This window comes from Mytilus edulis, chromosome 4 (assembly GCF_963676685.1).
Source record: "Mytilus edulis chromosome 4, xbMytEdul2.2, whole genome shotgun sequence".
NCBI classification, from domain to species: domain Eukaryota; kingdom Metazoa; phylum Mollusca; class Bivalvia; order Mytilida; family Mytilidae; genus Mytilus; species Mytilus edulis.
In genome coordinates this window covers 611,945-628,331 of record NC_092347.1, presented here as the reverse complement: position 1 = coordinate 628,331, position 16,387 = coordinate 611,945, and the positions used below count along the sequence as shown (strand labels likewise).

General features: G+C 33.8%; 1 protein-coding gene across 1 annotated transcript in view; it reads right to left on the bottom strand.

The window, feature by feature from the left end:
• Positions 1–8,969: 8,969 nt before the first annotated feature.
• Positions 8,970–16,387, bottom strand: part of LOC139518707 (ferroxidase HEPHL1-like) — a 51,146-nt gene continuing 43,728 nt past the window's right edge. Inside the window, exons 11-13 of the mRNA XM_071310177.1 lie at positions 13,075–13,287; positions 11,533–11,770; positions 8,970–10,005 (exon numbers count right to left, since the gene is read on the bottom strand). Of these exons, the coding sequence (XP_071166278.1) occupies positions 8,997–10,005; positions 11,533–11,770; positions 13,075–13,287 (1,460 nt within the window). The 3' untranslated portion in view covers positions 8,970–8,996. The remainder of the gene's footprint in view (positions 10,006–11,532; positions 11,771–13,074; positions 13,288–16,387) is intronic.

Genomic DNA, 16,387 nt, shown 5'->3' with positions numbered 1-16,387 from the left:
TTAAACATTTATTAGATTCATACCAAACTTGGACAGAAGCTTCTTTCAATCAAAAGATAGTATAGTATTTTATTGATTTATTTCCTCATTTTTTGTTGAGCCTGCAATTAACAGAAAGAATAGGCGAGACACTGGGTTCCGCGGAACCCTTACGATTTTTTTTTAACAAATTGTCTGTTTAACATATTGTATGAGATAATTTATGAAATAATGACTGTGGTTTGTTCATTACTCACTGTTGAAGGCCGTATGGTGACTTATGGTGAAAACTTCTGTGTCATTTTATTTCTTGCGATGAGTTGTCTTATCCCCAATCATACCACATCTTTTTCTTGTTATCAAAACTTTTAACACGTACTTTCAAAAACTTAAAGAACGATTGTACGAATATGTATTGAAATCTCGTAACCAGCTTCAACATGTTCATTTGTGGACAAGTATCATTTGCGAATCCATAAAACACGTATTCGAAATGGTGATTAACTGGAAACCACAAAGTATACCAAAATTTGTGAAAACGCTACACGAACAAGTCAAGCGGACGACGGACGACGACGAAGTGATACCAATGTACGAACACACAATTTGTATGCGGTCTTGGAAAAACCGACATTAGATATATTGTTCTGTTGACAAATTTATTATTTACATGAAATATTTACAAAACACACTTAAGAAAATACTTCTTCGTTCTGAAATTTCTTTTCCAGCAACAATTCATTTATTAGTATCCAACTTTACCGATCTTGTCGATTAAACGTTAACACAACAGATAGGAGGATTCCCGTGTAATCAGTTATGTAATTTGACACGTGTAAAACGGTTCATTGATTTTCGCCATATCAAAGAAAAACAGGCACGTGTCTTAATAATATCGAATATCTTGTTTATTTATTATTATTTTTCTATAAAATTTGAAAATTATGCATTAAATATCCCATAATATGAAAAGAAATTAGATGTAACAACATCCCATCTAGTACTTAGTGTCATGTTATACGTTCTAAGGACTCCTTATCAGTGTTTAGACCCACCCGTGTTTTTTTTTTAACATGGCGTGTTTTTATTCTGTTACTGAGGAATTTTTTTATTCTTTGTGAATCCATATGACAAAGACTCTGTTAAGGATAAATTTTGTCTCGTAGAACAATCGGTAGTTTTTTCCATTTTTTGTTCATTTTTATCGGATATAAAAGATTGAAAAATACAAACAATTAATTGAAGTTTCGTATGCATCTATCAAGACCAAGCAATTTTTGATTAGTATAAAGGGTTGCCTTGGTTTTATAGCTCAAAACGGTATCATTCATTTTGCTTTACATCGGATTGAATAATGAAATAATAGCTCAGCACACTTCGGCGCAGACCAGCACACTTTGGCGCAATGGTGTGCGATGGTTTATATAACGCGGGATACCTCAATTCTACATATATGCAATTATTATGAGCAGTATATTCGTTTCAATGTCAGTATATAAAGCATTTACTATAGTGTTATTGTCTATGGATGTTATAGTTCAAGTTGTTGCATACTAATTGTCTAATGAGAGATCGTCCTATTTGATGTTTTGCATGTGGAAATCATTCTTGCTTCTACATGTATCCTTACTTAATTTGTTCTTCTAATGAGATCCTCATTTACCATTATTTAATCATAAGAATAGTGTGTGGACCCGTATGTATTTAGGAAATGATACTCAATCGTACGTAAAAACAAATCTTTCGTATATTTCCCGTTTCACAGTCCTACATGTATATTGAATTTTAATAACAACTCAGTAAGTTGATACGTATACCAGCGCGGGGTACATGTATGCTTAAACCTCTTATTCTAGATGTCAGGTAACTTTCTTGTGTTTATGTTCATATGCTGGATTGCTGTCTGATTGACGAATACCGGTCATTTTATAAATATAGATTTTTTTTAATTTGCTTTTTAGGGATGCACCCAGTTGCACCTTTTCATTTAAGATACATTTCCGTGACGTAACCTCGAAAGATCCGTTTAGAGATTTTCTGAAAATACAATGGTTTTTGCCTTATTCAAAACTAAAACATTAGCAAATATAACTGGTGGCCTTCGGCTGTCAACTGTTCTTTTCGGGTTGTTGTCTCTTTGACATATTCTCGATTTTTATTCTTAATTTTAAAATAATTTAAAATATGATTAACAATTGTCAGTTCAAAATACATTTAACAAGTCAGTGCGTTGATACAGGTTATATTCTACTGAATTTACTATATCCGTTATTATTACGTAACATATATATTATATAAGTCCTGTGTCCAGGTGGAAATAACGGGCCCGAAATAACAATATGTGATTTGTATGTCAGGTGAAAGTGACAACGGGTGGGTATGTATACTAAAATGTTTATCGTCTTCCATTATACATGAGGGTGTGGATGGGGGTTTATAGAAGGAAATTATAGACAAAAAATAAAGAATACAGAAAATAATCGGACAAATATATAGAAAAAGAAAATGATGAGGTACTAGAAATGAATATATGGAATAAAGAATGATCGGCAACAGGTAAAATGAATTATAGAACAAATTGCCAAAAATTATAGAATACAGAAATAATGAATCCCCATTCAGACCCTCATGATCTAACATTTAAAGCTTTAGGAAAATTATGAGCATGCGATACAGTTTTAGACCGACAGTGATTTTTTTTTACAAAATCAATCTGTACATGTGTATATGTGCTAAAAATTATATCTTCATGTGCTAAATTTAAAAGACAAATGGGTTTGAATTATTCGACATTTACTAATATTTCGGTTTCTTGGACCTTTCTGTCTTTTTATGTTTCAAAATATAAAGATATGCAGATTTCGGTAAAGAGATAAGGAATATCTTCGTTACAAAATTGGGTTCTTACTACATTTGTGTTACAATTCTTTGTTAATAATTGATTTTTGTTAAAAGAAATTGATTTAAGAAAAAACGGTATTTTTGTTGAATATTTATCTAGTTAAAAAAAGTGGTTAATTTCTTCATAATAGTTGGAAAAAAATCTCCGTACGGTATGACTATCAAGCCACATGTTATTTCTAAAAAAAGAAGGACATATGCTCTTAAGGCGAAGTGTACGTAATTGCACGCCTCTAGCGGAATACGGGATTTAAAACGTTCGTCGTTAGTTACGCAAGTTATCTCCCTTACTCCAAGAAAGGACACACAAAAGAATTACTACTTTCTGCGGTCTATAATGAATCCAACAAGCACTCCTGTGCTGTCTTAAACCTCATAGAAATTATCTAAATAAATCCAATTAGAAATCACAGCATTATGTACGTTGTTCTGTGTGCAACCTGACTTAAAAACACTTTTTTTTTGTTTTAGACGCGTAGGAGATTAAGGCATTTCGTGTTTATGATATCAACAGAAAGAAAAAACGCCTCACAACAAAATTATAAACAAATAAACATGTAACAATTTTTCTTCTATTGATATCAAATTAATTAAAATGAAACCTGAATTGACCCAACAATATCGTTTTAAAAAGCCGTAGTCTTGAACGAAAAACACAGTACTCAACGTAAAGTTTTATAATAGATCATAATAGGTTGCAAATAATTAATGAAAGACGTGTGAATTTAATTGTTTAATTAAAAAGATGTTGAAATGTTCGTATTTTGTGCAATTGAAAATTTAAGGACATGATTTATATTCATATAAGATATCAGACGAGGCAAGAGAATAATCTGACCACTAGTGCAACACTTACAAGTCGGAAGATCAAAGACGGAAAACAAACAAAAAATAAACAAATTATGCCCCCAAAATTACTCAGTAACTTAAAAGTTGTCTCACTCTAACATTTATCTTAAAATAAGTAAAAATTATGTCATTCAACTCCCAGTTTTCAACTTTTTCTACATGTGCAGAAAATAAACAGGTGTCTTCTATTCCGTCCGCAATTTATGGGAAAACTAAATCTAAATTTAGAACCACATTGAAATTGAAAGTACACATGTAAGATTAAATATAACATGTCATTTATTCTTTCACAAATTCCAATTTCGAAGAGATATATAGCGAAATCTGTTTTCTTTAATTGTGCCTGTGTGCATCATTCAAAATTAGAGAATATAAATTTTAAGTGTCAAGTCTCAATTCAAGATTATGAATGAATAGAATATAGTATTACGGGGGGAAAGGGGGGGGGGGGGGTGGAAGGACCTTTATTGGAACTCCGGGATCGGGTGTTTTTAAGCTCGGGATTTCGGGATTGACCCTTTCGGGATCCGGGAATTCTATTTCTGAATTTCGGGTAGTCGGGATTTAATTTTTTTTAAATTCGGGACCTCGGGATTTCGTGTTTTTAAGCACGGGATTTCGGGATCTGGATCCCTCCTTCCCTCCTCCCTCTATTATGGTTAAAGAAAAGAGGTCAGGGAAGTTTTGTGATACTTGTAATTGCAATTTAATATTTAGTGGAATGAGAGGTGAAATGTGTTCAGAATATTACATTTCGATTTTTTTTTAAATTTAACCCAAGTTTACTGAAAGGGGTGTTTAACGACCTCGATGATTATCCATGAGGATCTCGCACTCAGTCAGCTCTAGGTTTTCACCTAGTTCATGATCATACAAGAATTGAGAAGCCTGTGGTTTACTGGTCTTATAATATGAGACTTTGGAGTTCATATAATTTATCGAATATTTCAAGGCTTTTTGACTATCAATGTTGACCCCCACAAAGATAAGATTAACTTACCCAAATGTACTAAGAATTACCACACAACTTAAATTTACTTAAATATTGATTTGTTATCCTGTGCCAGACAGATGGCTGATATTCTGAGAAGAGACCTTGATGAAATGAAGTTTTATGGGAACAAAGATTTTGAAAGCACGTCGCAGTGTTTAGATTTTAACAAAAATAAGGCACCAAGGTCGAAAATAGTTCTAGTTCATAATGAAGAAAATGTCAACCGTTTTCTAGCTTGGCGATCTCCGCACGCAACCGAATATAATAGACAAATACAATACAATAGTACACAAAACGTAACATAAAGAACTAAAGACCGAGCAACACGAACTCCAACAAAACGGTATATATTTCATACAAATATAGAACTATATGAAGCGTCGTAACTGTTGCGGCGACGTCAATAACGTTGTCGTTGTTTTTTGTTTTTTTACACTCAAGATTCAACTTTAACAGGGTATAGCTTGAAAAGTAGCACGGTTGCTAAGGACTTTCTTTGCACCAAACGATTCCTCAGACATTTTAGAATCGTCTCATAAATTAAAAAAAAAATCGATTGTCTAATATAATAGAAAATCTAGGAAATGTAGCAATTCCTGCCGAATTTCACGATTTTCCCTATACATCCTTTGTAATTTTGGTGTATGATGCTGTTAACTTCAACAGCTCGTATCTCAAAAACGAAAACGGTTACCCCCCTTTTTTATTTTATTTTCCGATTTATTTTTACAAGCAGAACCTACATGTAAAATTTAAAAATAATCCATTGTGTAGTTTAATTACGTACACTTCGCCTTAAGCTAATGGTTAAATCTCGAAAAAATGCATCTTTTCCCGATATTTCAAAGTTTGACGTCGCGCAAAATAACATTTACGGCATCAATTTTTAATGTGTCGATAAAAAGAACGAATTCTTCAATTATTAAGTAAATAAATTTCTGTCAAAAATCATTATATAGGAAACTATTATTCAGGTCATATAATATGTGATAAGACTGATAATAAAATACTAATTCAATGTCATGCAATAAGGTTTAAATGCTAAAAGTTTTTAGAAGAAAGAGTTTAATGTCTACTTTTTAAGATTAATTCTGCGAATTGTTTTTGTCTGCAAAAACATCAAACAGAGAGATGAAGAGAATCACAACTAATTGAATAAAATGGAGGATTGAAATGGAGAATGTGTCAAAGAAACAACAATCCGACCAAAGAGCAGAAAATGGTGCGTCTAAACACGGCTAAGGACTCCTAAGTGCACTAATGAGTTATAATATGCTACTAAGGACTAAAAGGGGTGCTGTACAATTTAAACAAATTTCTTATCTAGATAGAGATTGATATTTAATGCATATATTCAAATTTAATCAATAAAAGATCACAAATATTAATTATAATTGAACAATGCCTGTGCCGGTTTTCGTTAATTTTTCCGAAAATCGCTGAAATATAAGACACGTGTCAAAAACACTATAACCTTAAAAAATGATAATAATTATTTGGATAAGAAAATTACCCTGCCATTTAGATATATTTACCATAAAAATATGTTTTTAAATTTGAAAAAAAATCATTTAATATGCATCGGTTTATGAGTAAATGAAAAAATATAGAAAATTGTTGAGCTGTTTCGTTTTCAGGAAGGAAAATAATGTTTGCATCGAGAAAAATAGCCCCTCCCCTATAAATGATCATTAATTTACCTAAGAGGACTGACTGCTATAAACAACAGATTACGAACAGCAAACAGGGGATACACCAATTGATATGAAAGACAACGACGGACACGGACACAAAATGATTGCACTGAATAATTTCAACTACCATTGAGATCGATTTTTCAAATCTCCTTATCAAAATAGACATGCATTTTAAAAAACATTGGGATATCTATTACCGTTTGGTTTCAAATTGGAATTAAAAATTGCATTTTCCCAAAGAGTTCTAGGTAAAACCCCGAGAATTTCACCTCCTAGAAATTTAAAGTGTCAGGATGTTTGAAAATATGTATGAATTTTTATACTTGAAATTGTATAAGGAATAAAAACAAATTCAGTATGTTTACTGTACAAACAAACAACAGACACCAATTGTGTCTTATATTGTTTAATTCATTTTTACTGGGAGCAAAATTAACTTTGATTAATTGATTATTCAGTGGTTGTTTAAACGTCCATTGGCAAACATTTCATGCATATTCAGGACGAAAAGTCGTTTCAGAAGTATATATTGAAGTATTTGGTATTACAAATGTTTAAATTTTCTAATTATTTGGTAAATGTCATTTTCTTAGCTAGTTCTAACAAATTTGTACGAATCAAATTTTTCTGAAAAAATAATATCTTTTGCTCTAAATTAACACATACGAATCTGATAACAATGGATAGTACATTGTAACTTACATAAAAAAAAGAGAGATTATGATGGTTTAATCAGTTGTTATGTAAGTTCGCTCGTGTCAGTCGGATCACTGATTTTACTGTCCTGTTGATAAGTATACATGTAGAGAACTACAAAAATTTACAGTGCATGTTAACATAAAAGAATCAATTAATTTCTGCTATGCTTGTAGTGAATACGAAAACAGCTTACAAAACTTTTTTTTTTAGATATATACATATATAATCGTTCATAAATTTTTTCCGTCAAAGTGAAAAAAAATATATAACATGAAAATAAAAATACATTGATCATTCATTTATTGCAATCAATTATATCAAACATGTAGTTGAAATAATTTCTAGAACCAGTCACTGTCTGTAGATATAATGCGTCGGACATCGCATGCATAAAAATAAAATTTAGATTTTTAACTGTATGAAATAAAATAAGTAAGGGTTTCGCGAAACACAATGTCTCGCCTTCTTTTGCCGTAAACTTGAACTCTCGGGCTGAACAAAATCAAGACACTATATTTTGATTGTTAGTAGCTTCTGTCCAAGTTCACAAATATTTCCGATACCTATAAAATCGCCGACTTCAATTAAGTTATTTGTATCTGAGCTGTCAAACTAGCAAATTATCTATTATGCTGGTATCGGCAAAACAGCAACAAGTATTGCCTTTAATTCAAATGCATATCAATTTTAAATACTATTCTAAATAAAATAGCTTTGAGAATCGTGTAAAAAGCGTTCGTTGTTCATTCGTCAATGAATCATTCAACGTGCGTGTATCGTGCGTGTATCGTGTATTTATCATTCATCGTGCATCGTGCGTGTATCGTGCGTTCATCATTCATCATTCATTTTGCGTTAATCCTCCGTGTAACGCTCATCGCTCATCGTGCGTGTATCGTGTATCGTGCGTGTACCGTGCGTGTATCGTGCATTCACCGTGCGTGTATCGTGCGTGCGTGTATCGTGCGTGTGGTCAGTTTGAATTTTAGAAGGTCTGTACAACTGTCATGTAGGTAATGCACCGTCATATTTGATCAATTTGTTAAATCCTCAAGTGTCGAAACGTTCATTAAGGTCGTCAGAGTCATCTATTGGTTGTTATGCAGTCCCATATAACAAAAAGAAAACTTTTTCAGATAGAAGCTTTAGTACTATTGGGCCAAAATTGTGGAATGAACTAGGTACAAATGTAAAAAACTCTGAATCTTTGGATACTTTTAAATGTCGGTTGAAAACATTGTATTTCGAAAATTATTTTGAACTTTTCTGACTTTTTTCTTGTGTATCACAGTGTATATTTTCAATTTTTGGTGTAGTACATACATATTGTATTTTTGTATAGTATTTTTGTATTTTATATGTCATTTATGTACAACGCCATTGAATACATATTGTATATGTAGAAATAGGCGTTTAATTAAGTTTTTATGTTTCATGTTTCATGATCTCGAAGAAACGATAATAGTCCGTCGGAAGGGGACGATAAATGACTGACCCGTGTTAAGAGAGAGCCATATCTCTTGCACGTTAAAGACACTCTTGTAGATTTCGAAAAAGAGCAGGCTAATTGCCGCTACAAGGCAGCACTCGCACCCGCAAAGTGGAAATGGATTAATATAAGTTGCAAAACACACACAGGTAAGTTTGTCACTTGAAGTAATACAATTAAATATTCATGCTAGGCGGGAAGACAGCTGACGTAAACAAGGATGTCTACATAAATACACATAATATACATATGCACTTTGTATATCACAAATCCTAAGATTGCACTCATATACAATATTAGGTCAATGTCAGAAAAAATAGAATCAGTATAACATGCTGACAAATCATCAAAAAAAAAAATATACCAACACAACATTTATTGATGAACATCAATAGACTCTTTGTCTAATCTTATACCATCTTCTAAATGGTCTACTTGTACGTGCTCTACGTAGCCGTTGAGATCCTACTCGATAAGGGCTTCTGTGATTCCTTGGTAAAATCGTGTAAGTGTCCATCATACCAGCTGACATATGTAATCCTAAATGACAATGGACAAACCAAGTTCCTGGGTTATCAGCAAACATTTCTACTGTTTCATATGATCCTGGAACAACACCAATTACATCATCCCGGAAAGATAACGCGGAGGTTTTGATAAAAGTTTGTCCATGAAAATGATTTGAATGTGCACCTTGGGAGGAACCAAATGAGTAGGTGTACCATGCTATTGTATCTCCTTCAACCATTTCTAGGTTCGGTATGTTAGAAAAAATAAATCCATTAATACTAAACTTATTATTAGATTGTTGGAACATAGGGTCATCCAAATTGATTCTGTTCGGAGCCCTCTCTCGTACATTCTCGTCAAAGTAATGGCTGTTAGCTTCATTGAATATGACAAAAGCTAACGCAAATTCTCTGTTTGTTTTGTCCATTCTGTTGCCGTAAACATCCAAAACACCTCTCTTACAAATAAGTAGCGGTCCAATCAAACCGGTGGCAATATCCTTGTTAGGGTAAACAGGCGAATTGTATGTATATCCAACACAGTTAGGCTCATTTCTACCAGGTCCGGATCGTTCTGGAACTCCAAAGCTGTAAACCTTTACATCTCCTGGTTTTACACCATTTCGTAAGTCTTTAGACATTTCATTATCCAGTGGTAGATTCTTCAAGTATATAGAATTATCAAAAGAAGCCATATTTTTAAAAACTACTTCAATGACATCTCCAACTGCTGCCTTAATGAATGGTCCAAGTATTCCAAGATGGTTATCTTTTTCTGTACGCTGTATCTGTCTTGAGAATGTCCCATCATAGAATTCCCTATATACAGTCTTTTTATACTGTGTGCCAATGAACATGTCAGTATTACGAACATAAATATTCCCCGGCCTAAAATAAAAACGTCATGTTAAATTACAATTGACACACTTGATGAATAATCTAGATCACAAATAATCGGTGATTGAATATACAAAAAAGTTATGAAGGCTCTTTTGTTTTCATATATATATAAAAGAAGATGTGATATGATTGCCAATGAGACAACTATCCACAAAAGACCAAAATGACACAGACATATAAAATTGAGAATGGAAATGGGGAATGTGTCAAAGAGACAACAACCCGACCAAATAAAAAACAACAGCAGAGGGTCACCAACAGGTCTTCAATGTACCGAAAAATTCCCGCACCTGGAGGCGTCCTTCAGCTGGCCCCTAAACAAATATATACTAGTCCAGTGATAATGAACGCCATACTAATTTCCAAATTGTACACAAGAAACTAAAATTAAAATAATACAAGAATAACAAAGGCCAGAGGCTCCTGACTTGGGACAGGCGCAAAAATGCGGCGGGGTTAAACTCATAAGCTATACCTCAAGCCAATGTAGAAAAAGTAAACGCATAACAATACGCACATTAAAATTCAGTTCAAGAGAAGTCCGAGTCTGATGTCATAAGATGTAACCAAAGAAAATAAACAAAATGACAATAATACATAAATAACAACAGACTACTAGCAGTTAACTGACATGCCAGCTCCAGACTTCAATTAAACTGACTGAAAGATTATGATTTCATCATATGAACATCAGGCACAATCCTTCCCGTTAGGGGTTTAGTATCATACCATCATAACATATATCCGAAGAACATAACCCGTGGCATGCCAACAACTGTTTTTAGAATAAATGTGTTTAGTTCCGATGCAAAGACCTTATCAGTGACTCAATATTAACGCCAAAATATGCAATCTTTAATGACTTGACAACAGTATCGTAATTATATCCCTTCTTAATAAGTCTATTCAAAGGTTTTGTAAGTTTCTGATGTGAATACTGACACCGTTGTGCTTTATAAAGAATATTTCCCTAAAAAATTGGATGTGAAATACCTGAACGTATTAGAAGTCTTCATGTTGAGCTATATTTACGAATGATGTCTTTATACCGATGATAAAATTTAGTAAATGTTTTGACTAGTTTGTGATATCGAAAACCCTGGTGTACTAATTTTTCAGTAATACATAAATTTCTCTCGTTAAAATCTAAAACATTGTTACATACACGAGCGAATCGTACAAGTTGAGATATTTAAACACCGTAAGATGGTGACAAGGGAACGTCACCATCTAAAAACGGATAATTAACGATAGGAAATGAAAAATCATCCCTTTTATATGATTGTTTTTCGGTAAATCGTCACTGCGGTCTTGAATGGACACGTTTTTTTCCCCCAAATAAATTGTATATTTGTTTAACATTTGATGGGTCTCCTGTGATCAAAAATAGCAATACTTGTAATAAAAACCAATCCGTTATTATATTCTAAAATATTCTACCCAAGCAGGTATAGTTTCTTGACATCTGATTTTTTTTTCTCAATTTAAATACATCGATGATATCACCTTACTTACGTGTTTGGATCTCTGAGATCCCCCATTGTCACAATATTTATTTTTCTTGGTGCATAATCCCAGATAACATCTACAGCTGCTATATAATATCTGCGAATTACAGTCTTCTCAAAGACAGAAACAGGCACTGTGAGGGGTCGAGACACGGACAGGGGACGATTACACGTGTATACATTATATCTGGCTACCATACCGTCTGTTTGAGATTCTAATTGACCAGCATGGAGAAGCCACTTCCCTATAAATACAGAGAAAACGGAATATTCAACTTAAAATGTATTAGAGCCATAATACCAGACTTACGTTTTGGTACGCAGGACTAATGTTTATCTTTGCCGCTCGAATAAAAAAAAAAACAATTGAAAGACAAAATGACTTAAGTCGCTTGAATCGTAAATTAAAATTTTAGTTGCTTAGTCTTGGAACTATGGAACCTCAAAAATGTTCTTGTTATGTAGATGTGGAGAGAGATCAAACAAAATGTTTCACGATTTATGCATAGGTTTTAATTATTGTGGTCTGTATACTTTAATAATGCGGTATATCCAATTGTTGCAGGAAATGATCCAGGTATTGACGTGTTTTGTAATCATAATAAAAGTAGGGTACATATAAGCCAATCTAATTAAAAACCGATCTCTCATGCTCCCGTTTTCTGATATGTCGCGATCTCTCATGCTCCAGTTTTCTGATATATCGCGATCTCTCATGCTCCCGTTTTCTGATATGTCGCGTGGGAGAAAACGGGAGCATGAGAGATCGGTTTTTAATTAGATTGCATATAAGCATGATTAATCGTAAACAGAAGATCAAAAGTGTGCTGCATTTTGAAAGTCCAAGCGTATGGTATTACTATAACTGAATAAATAAGGATAACAGAATGTCAAGAGTCGATAACTGAAGATATGTTCAAAAATTTAATAGATTTAAAGCCATGGAAAATACTTAAATAATTGAAAACTTGTTAAATGATATAGACCTAAAGATAAGTGATTTTAAATGTCTAACAATATTAGAATATAACAAACAAATCCATAGTGTAAACAAAGGTGACATTACATACAATTTTAACCAAAATCTATCATATAATATATACTACATAGGCAACACGGTGAAAGTATCCAATGTAGAAAAGTCATTTGTGAACCAAACGTTTATGACTAAGAATAATCTAACGACTAAAATGGTGGCTGTCAATTTTTGATCAGGACATGCTTGATTATTCCAGGGCGTTTATTTGTAGCAGGGTTATTATTGTTTAATCTTTTCTTTTCTATGTAGTGTTGTGTTGAATGTTGTTGAAACGTGTTTCAACTTTTCCACTGATCACGGATTTGCCTGATTTTCAGTTTGTTCTACTGACCAGAAATTCTATGATTGTCATCCACTAACCAAACGTTTGTCTTATTGTCAGTTTGTCTGATTGTCAGATTGTCAGATTGTCAGTTTTTCTAATGACTAGAAGATTGTCAAATAGTCTTCAACGAGTAAATTCTAACATTTATTAAAACAGTTTATTTAAAACAGAAAACATAAAATTACCTGGATTATCTGGAATCATTAAAACAGTCTGACTAGTTCCTGGGTATACAGTCACGTGGTCAACCATTTTGCCATCATATTGGATATTGTTTCCTTCAAACACTGGATTCTGGTAATCAAACCTTTCACCAAAACCAAGAACATGCCAGGATACTCGGTCTCGAACACACATGTCAAAACCGCCAATATTGCCGAAAACTCGACCGTTAATTGCTGCAACAAACATAAAGCAAGTTAAAAGTATAAATCAATAGAGAGGCATACACACGTGGAGGGTAAAAGAGGGTTGCTGCTCGCAGGGAAGCTATTGCACAAAGAGTTTCAAATGGTGAAGATGAAATATACTATTTGTTAATTTTACAGGCGCCATCTCGAGTTGGTTGACCGTAATTGAATATTCGTTTTAACATCGGATATGGTCCTCAAGACGCAACTATAATCCCGTTCAATAATAACGAATGTGACCTACCGAATAAGACTATTTACTAGATTTGTATTACATGAGCAACACGACGGATACCACATATGGAGGAGTATCTGCTCACCCTTCCGGAGCACTTGACATCAACCCCAATGTTTAGTTGGGTTCGTGTTGCTTTGTCTTTAGGTTTCTATGTTTGTTGTTAGTTGGGTTCGTGTTGCTTTGTCTTAAGGTTTCTATGTTTGTTGTTAGTTTGGTTCGTGTTGCTTTGTCTTTAGGTTTCTATGTTTGTTGTTAGTTGGGTTCGTGTTGCTTTGTCTTTAGGTTTCTATGTTTGTTGTTAGTTGGGTTCGTGTTGCTTTGTCTTAAGGTTTCTATGTTTGTTGTTAGTTGGGTTCGTGTTGCCTTGTCTTAAGGTTTCTATGTTTGTTGTTAGTTGGGTTCGTGTTGCTTTGTCTTAAGGTTCTATGTTTGTTGTTAGTTGGGTTCGTGTTGCTTTGTCTTAAGGTTTCTATGTTTGTTGTTTGTTGGGTTCGTGTTGCTTTGTCTTTAGGTTTCTATGTTTGTTGTTAGTTGGGTTCGTGTTGCTTTGTCTTTAGGTTTCTATGTTTGTTGTTAGTTGGGTTCGTGTTGCTTTGTCTTAAGGTTTCTATGTTTGTTGTTAGTTGGGTTCGTGTTGCTTTGTCTTAAGGTTTCTATGTTTGTTGTTAGTTGGGTTCGTGTTGCTTTGTCTTAAGGTTTCTATGTTTGTTGTTAGTTGGGTTCGTGTTGCTTTGTCTTAAGGTTTCTATGTTTGTTGTTAGTTGGGTTCGTGTTGCTTTGTCTTTAAGTTTCTATGTTTGTTGTTAGTTGGGTTCGTGTTGCTTTGTCTTAAGGTTTCTATGTTTGTTGTTAGTTGGGTTCGTGTTGCTTTGTCTTTAGGTTTCTATGTTTGTTGTTAGTTGGGTTCGTGTTGCTTTGTCTTTAGGTTTCTATGTTTGTTGTTAGTTGGGTTCGTATTGCTTTGTCTTTAGGTTTCTATGTTTGTTGTTAGTTGGGTTCGTGTTGCTTTGTCTTTAGGTTTCTATGTTTGTTGTTAGTTGGGTTCGTGTTGCTTTGTCTTTAGGTTTCTATGTTTGTTGTTAGTTGGGTTCGTGTTGCTTTGTCTTTAGGTTTCTATGTTTGTTGTTAGTTGGGTTCGTGTTGCTTTGTCTTAAGGTTTCTATGTTTGTTGTTAGTTGGGTTCGTGTTGCTTTGTCTTTAGGTTTCTATGTTTGTTGTTAGTTGGGTTCGTGTTGCTTTGTCTTAAGGTTTCTATGTTTGTTGTTAGTTGGGTTCGTGTTGCTTTGTCTTAAGGTTTCTATGTTTGTTGTTAGTTGGGTTCGTGTTGCTTTGTCTTAAGGTTTCTATGTTTGTTGTTAGTTGGGTTCGTGTTGCTTTGTCTTTAGGTTTCTATGTTTGTTGTTAGTTGGGTTCGTATTGCTTTGTCTTTAGGTTTCTATGTTTGTCGTTAGTTGGGTTCGTGTTGCTTTGTCTTTAGGTTTCTATGTTTGTCGTTAGTTGGGTTCGTGTTGCTTTGTCTTAAGGTTTCTATGTTTGTTGTTAGTTGGGTTCGTGTTGCTTTGTCTTAAGGTTTCTATGTTTGTTGTTAGTTGGGTTCGTGTTGCTTTGTCTTTAAGTTTCTATGTTTGTTGTTAGTTGGGTTCGTGTTGCTTTGTCTTAAGGTTTCTATGTTTGTTGTTAGTTGGGTTCGTGTTGCTTTGTCTTTAGGTTTCTATGTTTGTTGTTAGTTGGGTTCGTGTTGCTTTGTCTTTAGGTTTCTATGTTTGTTGTTAGTTGGGTTCGTGTTGCTTTGTCTTAAGGTTTCTATGTTTGTTGTTAGTTGGGTTCGTGTTGCTTTGTCTTTAGGTTTCTATGTTTGTTGTTAGTTGGGTTCGTGTTGCTTTGTCTTTAGGTTTCTATGTTTGTTGTTAGTTGGGTTCGTGTTGCTTTGTCTTTAGGTTTCTATGTTTGTTGTTAGTTGGGTTCGTGTTGCTTTGTCTTTAGGTTTCTATGTTTGTTGTGTCTGGGTTCGTGTTGCTTTGTCTTTAGGTTTCTATGTTTGTTGTTAGTTGGGTTCGTGTTGCTTTGTCTTTAGGTTTCTATGTTTGTTGTTAGTTGGGTTCGTGTTGCTTTGTCTTAAGGTTTCTATGTTTGTTGTTAGTTGGGTTCGTGTTGCTTTGTCTTTAGGTTTCTATGTTTGTTGTTAGTTGGGTTCGTGTTGCTTTGTCTTTAGGTTTCTATGTTTGTTGTTAGTTGGGTTCGTGTTGCTTTGTCTTAAGGTTCTATGTTTGTTGTTAGTTGGGTTCGTGTTGCTTTGTCTTAAGGTTTCTATGTTTGTTGTTAGTTGGGTTCGTGTTGCTTTGTCTTTAGGTTTCTATGTTTGTTGTTAGTTGGGTTCGTGTTGCTTTGTCTTTAGGTTTCTATGTTTGTTGTTAGTTGGGTTCGTGTTGCTTTGTCTTAAGGTTTCTATGTTTGTTGTTAGTTGGGTTCGTGTTGCTTTGTCTTTAGGTTTCTGTTTGTTGTTAGTTGGGTTCGTGTTGCTTTGTCTTAAGGTTTCTATGTTTGTTGTTAGTTGGGTTCGTGTTGCTTTGTCTAAAGGTTTCTATGTTTGTTGTTAGTTGGGTTCGTGTTGCTTTGTCTTAAGGTTTCTATGTTTGTTGTTAGTTGGGTTCGTGTTGCTTTGTCTTTAGGTTTATATGTTTGTTGTTAGTTGGGTTCGTGTTGCTTTGTCTTTAGGTTTCTATGTTTGTTGTTAGTTGGGTTCGTGTTGCTTTGTCTTAAGGTTTCTATGTTTGTTGTTTGTTGGGTTCGTGTTGCTTTGTCTTTAGGTTTCTATGTTTGTTGTTAGTTGGGTTCGTGTTGCTTTGTCTT